At 40.1% G+C, this 14,310-nt stretch overlaps 1 protein-coding gene across 1 annotated transcript; it reads left to right on the forward strand.

Annotated features, from left to right (window-relative positions):
• The first annotated feature begins 535 nt into the window (after positions 1–535).
• On the forward strand, positions 536–13,723 carry LOC110965062 (zinc finger protein 502-like). Its single transcript, XM_022213986.2, has 5 exons — positions 536–809; positions 1,699–2,597; positions 5,423–5,669; positions 7,809–8,138; positions 8,429–13,723. The coding sequence occupies exons 1-5, from the start codon at positions 596–598 to the stop codon at positions 9,700–9,702; spliced, it is 2,964 nt and encodes a 987-aa protein (XP_022069678.2). The 5' UTR covers positions 536–595; the 3' UTR covers positions 9,703–13,723.
• The last annotated feature ends 587 nt before the right edge of the window (positions 13,724–14,310 follow it).

Genomic DNA, 14,310 nt, shown 5'->3' on the forward strand with positions numbered 1-14,310 from the left:
CAATGCAGTAAACAAAGGCTAGTTAAATATACACAATTACAGAGAGGTTAGTAATTACATACAAATGAAAAAATACAAAGTTCAAAATGCAAAATGTTGACATGTGTAAGATGTCTGAGTGGATGTCAAGGAACAATGTCTAAAAAAAACTTAAATACAAAATGTAAATGAAATAACAACAGATAACAAAAGGAATTCAATAAAAAGAGAATTTAAAAAAGAGAAAATAAGTAGATATTTTGCACAGGAATATTGCACTTGATGATATTAAACATTGAAAGTATCCACACAAACAAACAAATTGTAATTATAAACCACAAAACTAATAAATACCTCTGGCACAGTCTTTATTATTATGCTTATTTTCATCTTTATTCTACTTTTGTATTTCTTGTCTTGGGGTTTTGTTTTGTTTTTTTACTTCATTCCTATCGACTATCGGTTATTTAGCTATTTTAGTGTAGTTCTATAAATGACCTGAAGAGGGAAGCAACACGCCTCCGCTGCGTCTATTCTGATTTTTTGAAGACCACAAAGAAGAAGACACCCGGAAGAAGTGCAGCTGCAGCGCAGGCGTCATTTGCTTTCCTGATGGATGGAAGTTTTTAAATACGGATTAAATATGCCAGCAGTCGAAGTCAGAATGTCTTCAGCTTTGAGGCATTTTATAAACGACAGACTAACTGCTGCTGCCGAGGAAATATTCACGGAGTTTGAAAAAACCATCGTCCAGTACGAAGAGGAGCTCGACCGTCAGCGCAGACTGCTGGATGTCATCTGGAAACCACAGATAAAGCTACACACTTTAGGTTTATAAAACTGTGATGGTCTTAGCCCAGCCACTGTAGCCAGACTGCCTCATCAGTAACACAAACAGCCGCTATCAGTTTATTTTAGATGGAATTTTGGTGAAAGGTTTTGTGATTTTCTTAATTTAAATGTATGAATCGTTTAAATAAGTTAAGCTCAGCTCACATGCACAGGGTGACACATGTAAATGGAGATTATGCTGGAGTCACCCATGACCTGAGTGCACATTAGGAAGATGGATAATATCAAAGTAATGTTTTCAGCTACAATCCACAGTTAACATGTTTGAGCATATTTCAAGTTCTTGTTTACATACTGTGCAACCATCTATGCGACTCATTGTAGGTGGCTAATTTCCACATTCCTCCACACTGCAAATGTTTCTTTTACTTTTCATGAGTTGTAAACCCTCGATTACTCTTGCTTGCTAGAGGTGGTCAGGACAGACTTATTGGAAGCATAACAGTGCTTCTTTCTTATTACACTTCTTTTTTTAAATTATGCCAAATCACATTTTGAGTCTATGTGTTGCTGTTCTACTGCTTTAAAACGTCAAGTCAAATTCCTTGTATGTCAAGAACCATGTGACCATACATTTCTTTCTGATTCTGATTTGGATCAGTTTCACTGATTAGTCAAGCAAGATGTGAAAATGTGGTCTTCAGAGTTTGGACTTTTTTTCAGGACTGATGACACATATATCTGTGATTTGCCGATATTGGTTGACTAACAAACCACTGATACTGTAGCATTATGAAATATTCTGTGCATTTAAAAGCCCAATTCTTTGGAGCCTTGTTAATGGCTTAAAATAGAATAGATTTTCTCGGACATTTGTTTTTGTTTCATCACAATAGTAACATTTTTCTTGTCCCTTTGTCCTTCCAGACCTCCCACAACATTATGTCTGTAAGGAGAACAAGGTTTTTGCTGATCAGCAGCTCTGTGACATTAAGAAAAACTTCTGCCGGGACCAAGAGGAACCAGGACCTCTACAGAATAAAGAGGGGCAGGAGGAACTCTGCACTAGTCTGTGCCATCGGGGACTGGATCTTCCACAGATAAAAGAGGAACAGGAGGAACTCTGCACCAATCTGCATCAGGAGGACACAGAGCCTCCACAGATTAAGGAGGAAGAACGGGAACTTTGCACGAGTCAGGAGGGAGAGCTGCTTGTACTGAAGCAGGAGACTAATACCTTTTTGGTGACTCATAGCGACAATGTAGAAAACCCTTTGACATCAGAGAGTCACTGCAATACTGATGCAGGTGAGAAGCCTTATGCTTGCAACACTTGTGGCAAAAATTTCAGTTATAGTGCTGCCCTCACAGTCCACATGAAAACCCATAGAGGTGAGACACCGTATGCCTGTCAAATATGTGGTAAAGGGTTTTATGAGACTTTTTTGCTGAAATATCATGAAAGAATCCACACAGGTGAAAAACCATTCTCGTGTGAAATATGTGGGAAAGGTTTCAGAAGTAATGACGGCTTGACTGTCCACATGAGAAGCCACACAGGTGAGAAGCCTTTCCTTTGTAACATCTGTGGGAAAAGATTTACTGTTTCATCAGCATTTAAAAGGCATGTGGCTATCCACACAGGTGAAAAGCCTTATTCATGCATTACATGTGGGAAAAGTTTTACTCAAAGTGGGAATTTGACTGTTCACATGAGAACTCATACAGGTGAGAAGCGGTATTCTTGCAACATATGTGGGAAAAGTTTCAGTCGAGGGGGTACTTTGGTTGCCCACATGAGAATTCACACCGATAAGAGGTTGTTGTACTGAAACTTCTGTGAGGAAAAAGTAGCCAAGCTTGAAAAAACATGTAAGACTTTGTTGTTTGTCTGGGTTTAAGGCAGATCTTTCACATTTAAAGTACCTTTTGACTGTATTTCAGCAATGATCCTGTGAGGGCTATCAGGCAAATTCTGAAGTTCTCCAACTCCTGCACCTTCAGTGTATTTATACACTATCTCTTAAATTATTAGGCAGTTTTCTTTCATTTACAATTTAAAGTCTCAAACTTATTTTTTCTTCTTTGAATGCCTCCCTAAGCTCTTGATGCTACATAAAAACTGAAAAGCAGCGTGAGAGCAGAGATAAAGGAGACGCAGCTTAATTTTTCCACTCCCGCCCTTCATTTTGGTTTGTGATTTAACCTTATTTGACAAACGGTGCTTACATGATGATCTTATATTTGTAGGGGATATTTTATTTTTCCAGGAATTTTCTAATTTTGGCAACTATTGTTTCACGATTTAGATGTGACACTAATGAATCTTGGAAGATATTTTTTGTGATCTCGTGTTTATTCTGGCAATAAAGCTTTGTAAACTGAAAATGCACCAGCTGTACACAGATTTGTACTTTGAGTAATTCCATTTTATATTAATTCTTTTACTTTATCATATTTTGTGCGTATGTGAACTAGGTTGGTTCTGTTTTTGTTCCATATGTATATTCCATAAAATTGGATGATAAAACGAAACAACCACAGAGCCTAGTTTATATACGACACACAATTATGGACAACAAGCAAAACTGTCAAAAAACTTACTCCTTCATGCATCATATATGTATAGCGCTTTGAAGAACTGCAGCAAAAAAAAACTTTTCCAAATTGTAATTTTGCAAAACAGGTCTTTGAGCCTTTTAAATCAAGTTCTGTGTTTGCTGAAAAAGGAGCATATGAACAGTTTTTGCGGATCATTTATCAATGTTCTGCTCTGTTTCTTTCAGTTACTGACAAAGTATTAGAAATGTCAGCTTCAGAGAAGTAACAAACACAAAAAAAACAGTCATGATGAGGAACAACATAGAGCCCTAAAACTTTCAAGTAACTTGTTAATCCAAACTAAAAATCAAGAAACACTGAATAGATTTGGCAGCTCTTGATGTGTTCATTTTAAGAACTTTTATGTATGAACTGTAAATGTAGTGTATGTGGGTTCTTGGTCAGACACAAGTAACCTACTGAGCCCTTCAGGACGAATGAGCTGACATCCGACAATCTCATTAACTGTGCTGCGTATGTGGAACTTGTTGCTGACTTGGGATTTCTGGTCTATGAGTCCACTTTTCATTTTTCACTTCCAGTATAAGGTATTCTTGGTTGTTTCCTGCTTATTTCCAGCTCTGTTGTAGAGACGCATGATGGTTTTACTTTGTACATTTAAATCTGTAGCAACTGCAATGAAGGAACATTTGTACTAAGTATTTAATTTGAACTGAATTTAACCTGACTTTAGCTGAGATTACTAAACTGACATCTAATCAGTTAAACTGCTCAGTTTGGAGTTCCACTGGACTGTGGGCCCAGACATCACAAAGCCAAATATATAGCAGCAGATCCTTCAGGTCCTTTAAGTTGTAAGGTGGGGTCTTCATAGATTGGACTTGTTTGTCCAGCACATCCAACAGATGCCGGATTAGATTGAAATCTGAGAAATTCAAAGACCAAGTCAACGTCTCAACTCGTTGTGTTCCTCAAACCATTCCTGAACCATTTTTCTTTGTGGCATGAAACATTTTCCTGCTGAAAGAGGCCACAGCCATCAGGGAATACCGTTTCCATCAAAGGGTGTACATGGTCTGCAACAATGCTTAGGTAGGTGGTACGTGTCAGAGTAACATCCACATGGATGAAGGACCCAAGGTTTCCCAGCAGAACATTGACCAAAGCATCACACTGCCTCTATCAGCTTGCTTTCTCCCCATAGTGCATCCTGGTGCCATGTGTTCCCCAGGTAAGCGACACACCCGGACATCCATGTGATGTAAAAGACAATGTGATTCATCAGACCAGGCCATCTTCTTCCATTGCTCTGTGGTCCAATTTTGATTCTCACGTGCCCATTGTTGGTCTTTCGGCAGTGCACAGAGGTCAGCATGGACACCCTGACTATGTAGCCTCATACACAACAAAGATAAGACCAACTTTTTTTATCCTGAAGGAAATTGTTTAACAATTAACAAACTGTGATGTTCTGGGTATTCTGCCACCTTTCTATCAGAACCAGCATTAACTTCTTCAGCGGTTTGAACAACAGTAGCTCATCCGTTGGATCAGACTACACAGGTCCGCCTTCCTCCCCAGGTGGGTCAATGAGCCTTGGCGGCCTATGACCCTGTCACTAGTTCACCACTGTTCCTTCCTTCTGAGATAGATCCTGACCACTGCAGACCAGGAACACCCCAAAAAAGCTGCAGTTCTGGGGATACTCTGACCTAGTCCCTTAGCCATCACACTTTGGTCCTTGTCAAAGTCACTCAAATCCTTAAACTTGCCAATTTTTTCCTGCTTCTAACACATCAATTTTGAGGACAAAATGTTCAGTTGCTGCCTAATATGTCCAACCCACTAACAGGAGCCATGATGAAGACATAATCAGTGTTTTTCACTTCACTTGTCAGTGGTCAAAATGTTCTGCCTGATCAGTGGAAGTAGCTGCTGTATACCCTGTAAACTCAAAGCTACTGTCTGCGCTGTCCGGTAGGTGGCGGAAGTACATTTCCAACACTTGTTTACCAATCACCAACGAAGAAGAAGAACACATCCTGCGGAAGTAAACAATGACAAAAGCGTTAGCAGTTAGCAGCGTTAGCTTTATGGATGCGTCGAGGTAGAGGACGGTTGTGTTGTCATATATCAGAAATATATTTCAGCCGCTGAGGTAAAAATGACTTCAGTCCAGAATCTGAGTGAGTTTATAAACGAGCGACTGACTGCTGCTGCCGAAGAAATATTCTCAGAGTTTGAAAAAACCATCGTCCAGTACGAGGAGGAGATCGACCGTCAGCGCAAACAGCTGGATAACATCTGGAAACCACAGATACCGTTACAGACATCAGGTATGTAGAACTGTGATGGTCTGAATAAATAAAATAATGAATGTGACTCGTGCAGGATCCTAATCAGAGCTCTGAGGTGCGTTTAAGGGCCGCAGAGTGAAATAGAAATGCAACCGTAGTCATCGTTTACACAGAAAGAAGAAGAATGCATATTAAAGCTTTTTTAAACAGAAGAGCCTGATTTAAGGTCACAAAAAAATAATGAAAGTATGTTAACAAAAAACGCAAAACATCAGTAACCATTCCAGATGTCTATTGAACTGAGGATTACATATAAAACCTTGTCATTCTGTATAGGAGTCCTCAGGTATTTCTACAAGGCAGCCTTGCCTACATATGTGAATGGTAGGAGTTAATGAACAAAAATCCAATTCAATTTTATTTATATATCGCCAATTCAAAACATATGTAATCTCATAACACATAACAGTACAAATTTTAAACAGAGAACCCGACAGTCCACAGTTCTCTTTTGGATTCTCTATGAGCAAGCAGTTGGCAACGGTGGGAAGGAACCAAAAACGAAACGAAATAAACCTTCAACAGGGAAGAAATAATAATCCTCAGACAGAACCAGGCTCAGGAAAGGCTGCCATCTGCCTCGACCAGTTGGTGTGAGGGTGGGGTTGAGGAGGGTGGGGGGGATAACAGGACAGCAGATGGAGAACAGACAAACAGTACAAAGAGAACAATGAACATTTTGGAGGTTGGTGAGGCCTAAAACTGCAGATCAGAGACATTCAGCTCCAGACAACAACCACAGAACCTCGAAGAAGAAACAAAGTTAGTGACATATAACAGTGGAGTATAATTGTAGAGGAGAGAGGCCCAGTGCATCATGGGAATCCCCAAGAGTCTAAATCTACAGCAGGGAGGGAGAACTTACAGTGGGTACGGAAAGTATTCAGACCCCTTGAAATTTTTCACTCTGTGTCATTGCAGCCATTTACCAAAATCAAAGAAGTTAATTTTATTTCTCATTAATGTACACTCAGCACCCCATCTTGACAGAAAAAAACAACAGAAAAGTAGAAATTTTTGTAAATTGATTAAAAAAGAAAAACTGAAATATCACATGGTCAGAAGTATTCAGACTCTGTGCTCAGTATTGAGTAGAAGCTCCTTTTCAGCTAGTACACCCATGAGTCTTCTTGGGAATGACGCAACAAGTTTTTCACACCTGGATGTGGGGATCCTCTGCCATTCTTCCTTGCAGATCCTCTCCAGTTCTGTCAGGTTGGATGGTGAACGTTGGTGGACAGACATTTTGAGGTCTCTCCAGAGATGCTCAATTGGGTTTAGGTCAGGGCTCTGGCTGGGCCAGTCAAGAACGGTCACAGAGTTGTTCTGAAGCCACTCCTTTGTTATTGTAGCTGTGTGCTTAGGGTCATTGTCCTGTTGAAAGGTGAACCTTCGGCCCAGTCTGAGGTCCTGAGCACTCTGGAAGAGGTTTTCCTCCAGGATCTCTCTGTACTTGGCCGCATTCATCCTTCCTTCAACTGCAACCAGTCGTCCTGTCCCTGCAGCTGAAAAACACCCCCCCACAACATGATGCTCCCACCACCATGTTTCACTGTAGGGATTGTATTGGGCAGGTGATGAGCAGTGCCTGGTTTTCTCCACACATACCACTTAGAATTAACAGCAAAAAGGTCAGTCTTGGTCTCATCAGACCAGAGAATCTTATTTCTCATAGTCTGGGAGTCCTTCATGTGTTTTTTCAAACTCTATGCGGGCTTCCATGTGTCTTGCACTGAGGAGAGGCTTCCGTCGGGCCACTCTGCCATAAAGCCCCGACTGGTGGAGGGCTGCAGTGATAGTTGACTTTGTGGAACAGTACGACTCCCCCACTGTCTGGAGGTCCTCTTTTGTAGTGTCTCTGATGGACTCTTTGTTTGTATGATGAAGTGTATTACATCACTCAGATGGAAACTTGAAAAAATCCAAGAGTCAGATTTAAAGGTGCTTTTATTACATTCAACGTCAGTATAAATTGCCTTTGACAGAAACTTTTTAAGGTGCAAACATTTAAAAAAAAGTTACACACAAATAATTGTACTCCTATTTTCACATGATGCTAATGAGTGTAACTTGTTGCTCTGACTTTTTCTTTTCTCTTGTGCCTCTTTGTACCTCCAGACTTACGACAGCAACATGTCTGTAGCGACAAGGAGGTTCTCGCAGACCATCAGCCCTGTGACCTGGAGAGGAGCACCATTCAGGCCCAGGAGGAGAAAGAGCCTCTGCAGATTAAAGAGGAACAGGGGACACTGTGCACCAGTCAGCAAGGAGAGCAGCTTCCATTGAAGCGGAAGACATATACAGTGATGCTGGTTCAGTGCAAGTCCAAATGTGAAGAGATATTCGGAGTCTTTGTAAAAGCAGTTGTCCAGTATGAGGAAGAAATCAACCGTCAGCGCAGACTACTTAATATCATCCAGACACCTGAAATAAAGTTACACAGATTAGGTAAGTAAAACTAGAATGGTGATCAGCACCTGATTTGACCTGCAGTTTGGCATTTTCACCACAGCGCTGAGTCAAAGTAGGAAGCTGTTACACACTGAGCTTCTCTAACAAGAGTGTCATTCACAATGGTGCATTCAAATAATTTGTCAGTTTTGTACACTTTTATTGCACATTTGGATGACATGCTCACACTGTAGAACCTTGTTAATGGTTAAAATTTAAAGACATTTTCAGACGTTTTCCTGTCATCGCAGTCATAATGTTTGTCTTGTGTCCCTTTGTCCCTCAAGACCTCTCACAACAAGATGTCTGTAAGGATGAAGAGGTTCTTGATGACCAGCAACTCTGTAACCAGGAGAGCAACTCCAGTTTGGACCAGGAAGAACCAGAGCCTCCACTAATTAAAGAGGAACAGGAGGAACTCTGCACCAGTCTGGACCACGAGGACCCAGAATTTGCCCAGATTAAAGAGGAACAGGATGAACTCTGTACCAATCTGGACCTGGAGGACCCTGAGTTTCCACAGATTAAAGAAGAACAGGACGAACTCTACTCCAGTCAAGAAGGAGATCTGCTTGTAGTAAAGCTGGAGTCTGATACCTTTATGGTGACACCTTCTTATGAGGAAAGTGACCACAGTGAGCCAGAACCAAACAGTGACCAGCTCCTCTCTCACAACTCTTCTGTAGCTGAGGGCCTAGCTCAGGAAGGAAGCATGCATGCAGACACTGGGTCACTTCAAAGTGCTGAATTTCAGCTGAAGTGTATAAAGTGTGATGTTTGTGGAAAAGCCTTTAAAGATAAGTACCACTTGAAGAAACATTACAGAATCCACACAGGTGAGAAGCCGTATGCTTGTAACACTTGTGGGAAGAGATTTTACGAGATTTATTTAATGAAATATCATCAAAGAACTCACACAGGTGAGAAGCCATATTCTTGTGAAGTGTGTGGTAAGAGTTTCAGAAAAAGTGGCAATCTGACTATCCACATAAGAACTCATACAGGTGAGCGACCATACCTTTGTAACACCTGTGGCAAAAGATTTACTGACTCATCAACATTTAAAAAGCATAAGGCAATCCACACAGGGGAGAAGCCATATTCTTGCAAAATATGTGGAAAAGGTCTCTCAAGTAACTCAGTTTTGTTGGTCCATATGAGAACCCACACAGGCGAGAAGCCATACCTTTGCAACACTTGTGGCAAAAGATTTTCTGATTCGTCCACCTATAAAAAGCATGCAGCAATTCACACAGGTGAAAAGCCCTATTCTTGCAAAATATGCGGAAAAGGTCTCTCAAGTAATTCTGTTTTGTTGGTCCACATGAGAACCCACACAGGTGAGAAGCCTTACGTTTGCAAAACCTGCAAGAAAACGTTCAGTTCAATGTCCGCTATGAAAAAGCACACCAGAGTCCACACAGGTGAGAAGCCATACCTTTGTAACATGTGTGGGAAAAGGTTCTCTGACTCATCAGCATTTAAAAGACACACTGCAATCCACACAGGTGAGAAGGCCCATTCTTGTGGAACATGTGGGAAAAGTTTCACCCACAGGTGAAGAGTCATAGTCCTGGTTCATCTGTGGGACTTAAAAAACTGAAAATTCGTTGAAGTTCAAAGTAGATCTTTCAGATTTAAAGCACTTTTAGACTTTGCTTCAACAGCCCTCCTACGAGTTAATTGCATGACACACAGTTAGAGATGGATCCAGATCTGTCAAATATTAGATCTTTTCTGCGATTGTCCCTCCTAGTTGGAAGTTACTGTCACCAAACCTTTCTTTGTGAATGCTTCTGTAGAATCTTGGTGCTACAGCCTTAGAGGAGAAGACCTCAGAAATGTAATGCAGCAGCAGGATAGAAGAGTGTTTGTCCTCATTTATACACATTAACAACCTGCTGCTTGAATCTTAACTTTCTTGTTGATTCTGTTTGTGATTTTTGCCAGTTACAAACTCCCCTTAGGGCTGCACAGTGGAGTAGTGGTTAGCACTTTTGCCATGCAGCTAGAGGATCTCTGGTTCGCGTCCCAGCTTTCCCGGGATCTTTCTGCATGGAGTTTGCATGTTCTCCCTGTGCATGCGTGGGTTTTCCCAGGGTGCTCTGGCTTCCTCCCACAGTCCAAAAATATGCTGAGGTTAATTGATTATTCTAAATTACCCTTAGGTGTGAATTTGAATGTATATGTAGACCTGCGACAGACTGGTGACATGTCCAGGGTGTCCCCTGTCTTCGCCCGAGTCAGCTGGGATAGACTCCAGTACCCCGCGACCCTAATGAGCATTAAGCGGTGTATCAGTAAGGGATGGATGGACAAACTGCCCTTAAATGTTTTTCTCTGACCATAGCAAATGTCTAGGAAGTTTTTTTTCTTTCTTTCTTTTTAACTCAGAACCTACTAAAGATGTATGTGCACATGTTTTGCATCTTGTTTTATTTTTGAGAAAATAAAAACAGCAGCTGGATTTCTGTGATTCGCTGAACTTTAAAGTCCCAGCAATCACAACAGCGACTGAGCCAAACCATTCGATGTTGCCTCTGAGTTTAGCAGAAAACAACTAGATAATTTTTGTCTACGGTTTGTGAATGTTTCTCGAGTTGTGATTAGATGTTTTTACAGTAATCTGCTGTTCCAGCATGTTTTCTTGCCCCATTTTGGTAAAGTTGCCTTTTCCTTGTGGCTTCCTCTTGTTCAGATCAACTCGTATCGGTCTATTGTCTGAATGGTAAATATGGACAACTGGTTAGCTTAGCTTATCATGAAGGTTGGGATTGTGGACCTATTAAATGTACCTATCAACAGCTATAAAGCTCAGTGATCCATCATGTTGTATGTCATTTATGTAATCTGAAGCGTGAACCACCATGTGGCTGTAGCAGACCTGGCCGTCAGTTTTCCCATCTAAAAACACAAACATATTTTCCAAAGCGTCAAACTTCTGCTTTCAAAAAGACTTGCACACAGTCTTACTTGCAAGAATTTGTAATGTTGTAGTATTTTCTTGGGCAAATTCATAAGTAACGCCAGACTGTGTAGAAATGAACAACGAACCCCAGCGAATAAGTGTTTAGCAGAAAAGGAAACATGCAGGTGACAATTTACCAAATGTAAATATAGAATGTAAGAAATCACAAGAAGATGATAGGAATTAGTTCACCAATAAGTATCTTTGAAGCCAATGTTTGAAGAGTATGATTCCAGAAAGTCTCATGCTCTTTGAGTGTTTTACTAAACAGGGTTATTCAAAAAGAATACACCAATTTCGTAACGCAATATTTTAATGAGGAAAAGCAATAGAAAACTCCAGCCAAGTCACAAGTATTCTACTCACAATCAACTCTTATTTCCCGTCTTACGAGTGTTCAATGTGACTACCCCCTGCAGCTCGGGCAACGTCATTGCAATAAGAGAATTCCTCCCAGACGCGTATCAGCATATCACAATCCACTGAGTTGATTGCTGTTGCTATCTGATGTCATTCGATGACCTATAACATCAAATAAAAGTTGATTGTGAGTAGAATGCTCGTAACTTGTCTGGAGTTTTCTATTGTTTTTCCTTATTGAAGTATTGCATAATGAAATTGGCTCATTCTTTTTGAATAACCCCGTAGTTCTTGCCTCTTAGTGGTAAGGTGACGTGTTTTTTCCCTGTTGAAAATTTGTAACATCTTCACCTTACCATGAGGTAAGTGCCATGAGATGACATACGGTATGCTGTGAATTGGCCGTAAGAATGGAGTTGAGCTGAATGTTCAATCCCTCAGAGGACCAACGACAAGTTGTCCTGATGAGCATCACTGAAATGTACAGCTGTGGGTTTATCCTGGCCATTCGGGTGTGTTGTGCTTTTATGTTCACCGATCTGTTGTTTCATATTTCTGGTGGCTTTCCCCAACACATGATACACAACTGATGACACTGTTGTTAGAAATATCTTTGTATGTATTTAAGCTTTAGTGGTGTTATTGCACTGTGCACAGCAGTAGTTTCCATTCAGAGGAGGGTGCAAGCATGCCTGTGTTAAATGACTAGGTTTCTCCTGGTCACAGAGGCATGCTTAAATTGATGCCTTATATTTCCTCCCAGACTTTAAGCTGTACCAGAATGGAAGGGCCAACTCACATGTTTGGATAATTCTCAGTGATAGATACCCCCATTATGCAAAGCTAATCCTCCTGCTTTATAAAATCCTCTGTAGAATGACAGACCTTTCTCAGTGGGGAATCCCTCTTTCATTTCTATATCTTGATGCAAATTGTGGGTTGCTTTCACGAGTGTTCAACAGGTAACAAAACTGATAATTCACCCAAGCTTCCAATATAAATTCGTTTGGAACTGGTCGTCGTCCTCCTACATATCTGCTTCATAAAATAGATGTGCAAACATTTATTTTGTTTTAAATCCTGCTCCTGCTTTAAAATGACAAAGATGAAAGTCAGTTTACACATCTGTTGCCAACAAATAATTTCTCCATATCTCCCTGTTGCTCTTAAAATGGCAACAAATGATGTCTTCGGACTAACTCATCTTCATCAGGCCTCAAAAATAGTGAGTTTTGTACAAAATAAGTTGCTTTACATTTTATTTGATTGGTCTGTTTTACCTCAAACTGTCACTTCCTTTCACCTAAAGCTTCATAATTGACATAAAAAATGTATTAGTTTGAGCATTTTTAGGGGGTCTTCTGGTAAGACATGCAGCAAATGACTGTGGGTCAGACTCGAACCCATCGCCGCTACATCGAGGACTAGAGCCCCCGATGTGGCGACTATGGGCATCTCCATATACTGTAGTGGATAGTCTATTAAAGGAAAAAACTTTTACTTCTTCCAAAGATTATTTTTATTTTCTTTCTCAATTCTTAGTTTTTTTGAAAAGACTATGAAACAGAATAATAAAGTGAAAGTGGGAGACAAAAACTTACCACCTGTTTTAATTTTCTTCTTTACAAAACCCAACATAAATTAGATTTCTTTGTCCAATTTGCATTTTATTTTGTTTTCATTTCATTAAACTTCTATTTTTTTAACTTCAAAATATTCTCCAGGGTGTTTTTTGTTTTGGTTGGCTATTTTTTTCCGTTTGCCTGTTGAGCTACCTAAGCACGCAGTTTGAACTTTTTTTTCTGGTTTTCTGGCAAAAATCTCTATTTCAAACTGTGAGTCCCACACCTTATGTTTTACAGCTCTCCAAGGTTTATTTTGCTGTTGAGGTGAACAAATGCAAAAATGAGCACTTTGAGGAAAAAGAGGGAACATTAGTGTAGCATGTTAGCATTACCTGAAACTGAATCTTCATCAGTCAGAGAAGAAAGCGGTCGGTCGGATCAATCAGAACAGAAAATTTGTTTCGGACAGTCACTTAACTGAAACACGCAAGAAGATTTTCTTAATGATCTTTGTACTAATAATAGTGTACATTGTAGCATGTTTGGACCTGTACAGAAAGTTCTGTCTGTTAATTTTTGTTAACTTCTCTCTGGTTTGGTAATAAAATATTGATGATACTCTGCTTCAACGTCGCTGTTTGCATGTGTGATGAATTTTCTGCCTGAACAATAAAAATCACTTCCTTCAACTGTTTTTGTGTTTTGTCGTCATCTACAGATTTTACTGTGCAACACAAAGAGACAACCATGCCAGCTCACATTCACACCTACGACAAATTTAGAATCACTAGTTTATGAATCTTTCATCTCATTTTGCAAAGTGGCCAGTGTTTGAGTGTCTGACTGTCCTTTTGACAGTTAAAGCAAATAATTGCCTATTTTCCAGCAAAAAAAAAAAAAAAAACCCGTAGAGAAAAGTGACATCACGTGTGGTTTTGTATTCATCAAACTTTTTCATGATGGTATCATCTGAACTGATGTCTCTCTTCAAATTATTTCTGGAAACAAGAGAAAGACAGTTCAGTGCTGAGATTACATATACATCGTGATGCATTCAGGAAAGGAAGTAAGTAAAACTATGAATGGAAAATTTTATATATTTCTCCTAAACCCTGTACAAACCTTCCACTACCCTCACGGAGCATTAATGCAGCTTTCAGCTAAACCACACAGAAATCTGGCAGGAGGCAACCTGAAGTCTCTGCTTTCACAGCTGCAGCTTTTGACACAGTTGTAGCTGTATAAGCAAACCCTTCAGTATCTAATATGAAGCTGG

Source organism: Acanthochromis polyacanthus, chromosome 9 (genome assembly GCF_021347895.1).
Source record: "Acanthochromis polyacanthus isolate Apoly-LR-REF ecotype Palm Island chromosome 9, KAUST_Apoly_ChrSc, whole genome shotgun sequence".
Classification (NCBI taxonomy): domain Eukaryota; kingdom Metazoa; phylum Chordata; class Actinopteri; family Pomacentridae; genus Acanthochromis; species Acanthochromis polyacanthus.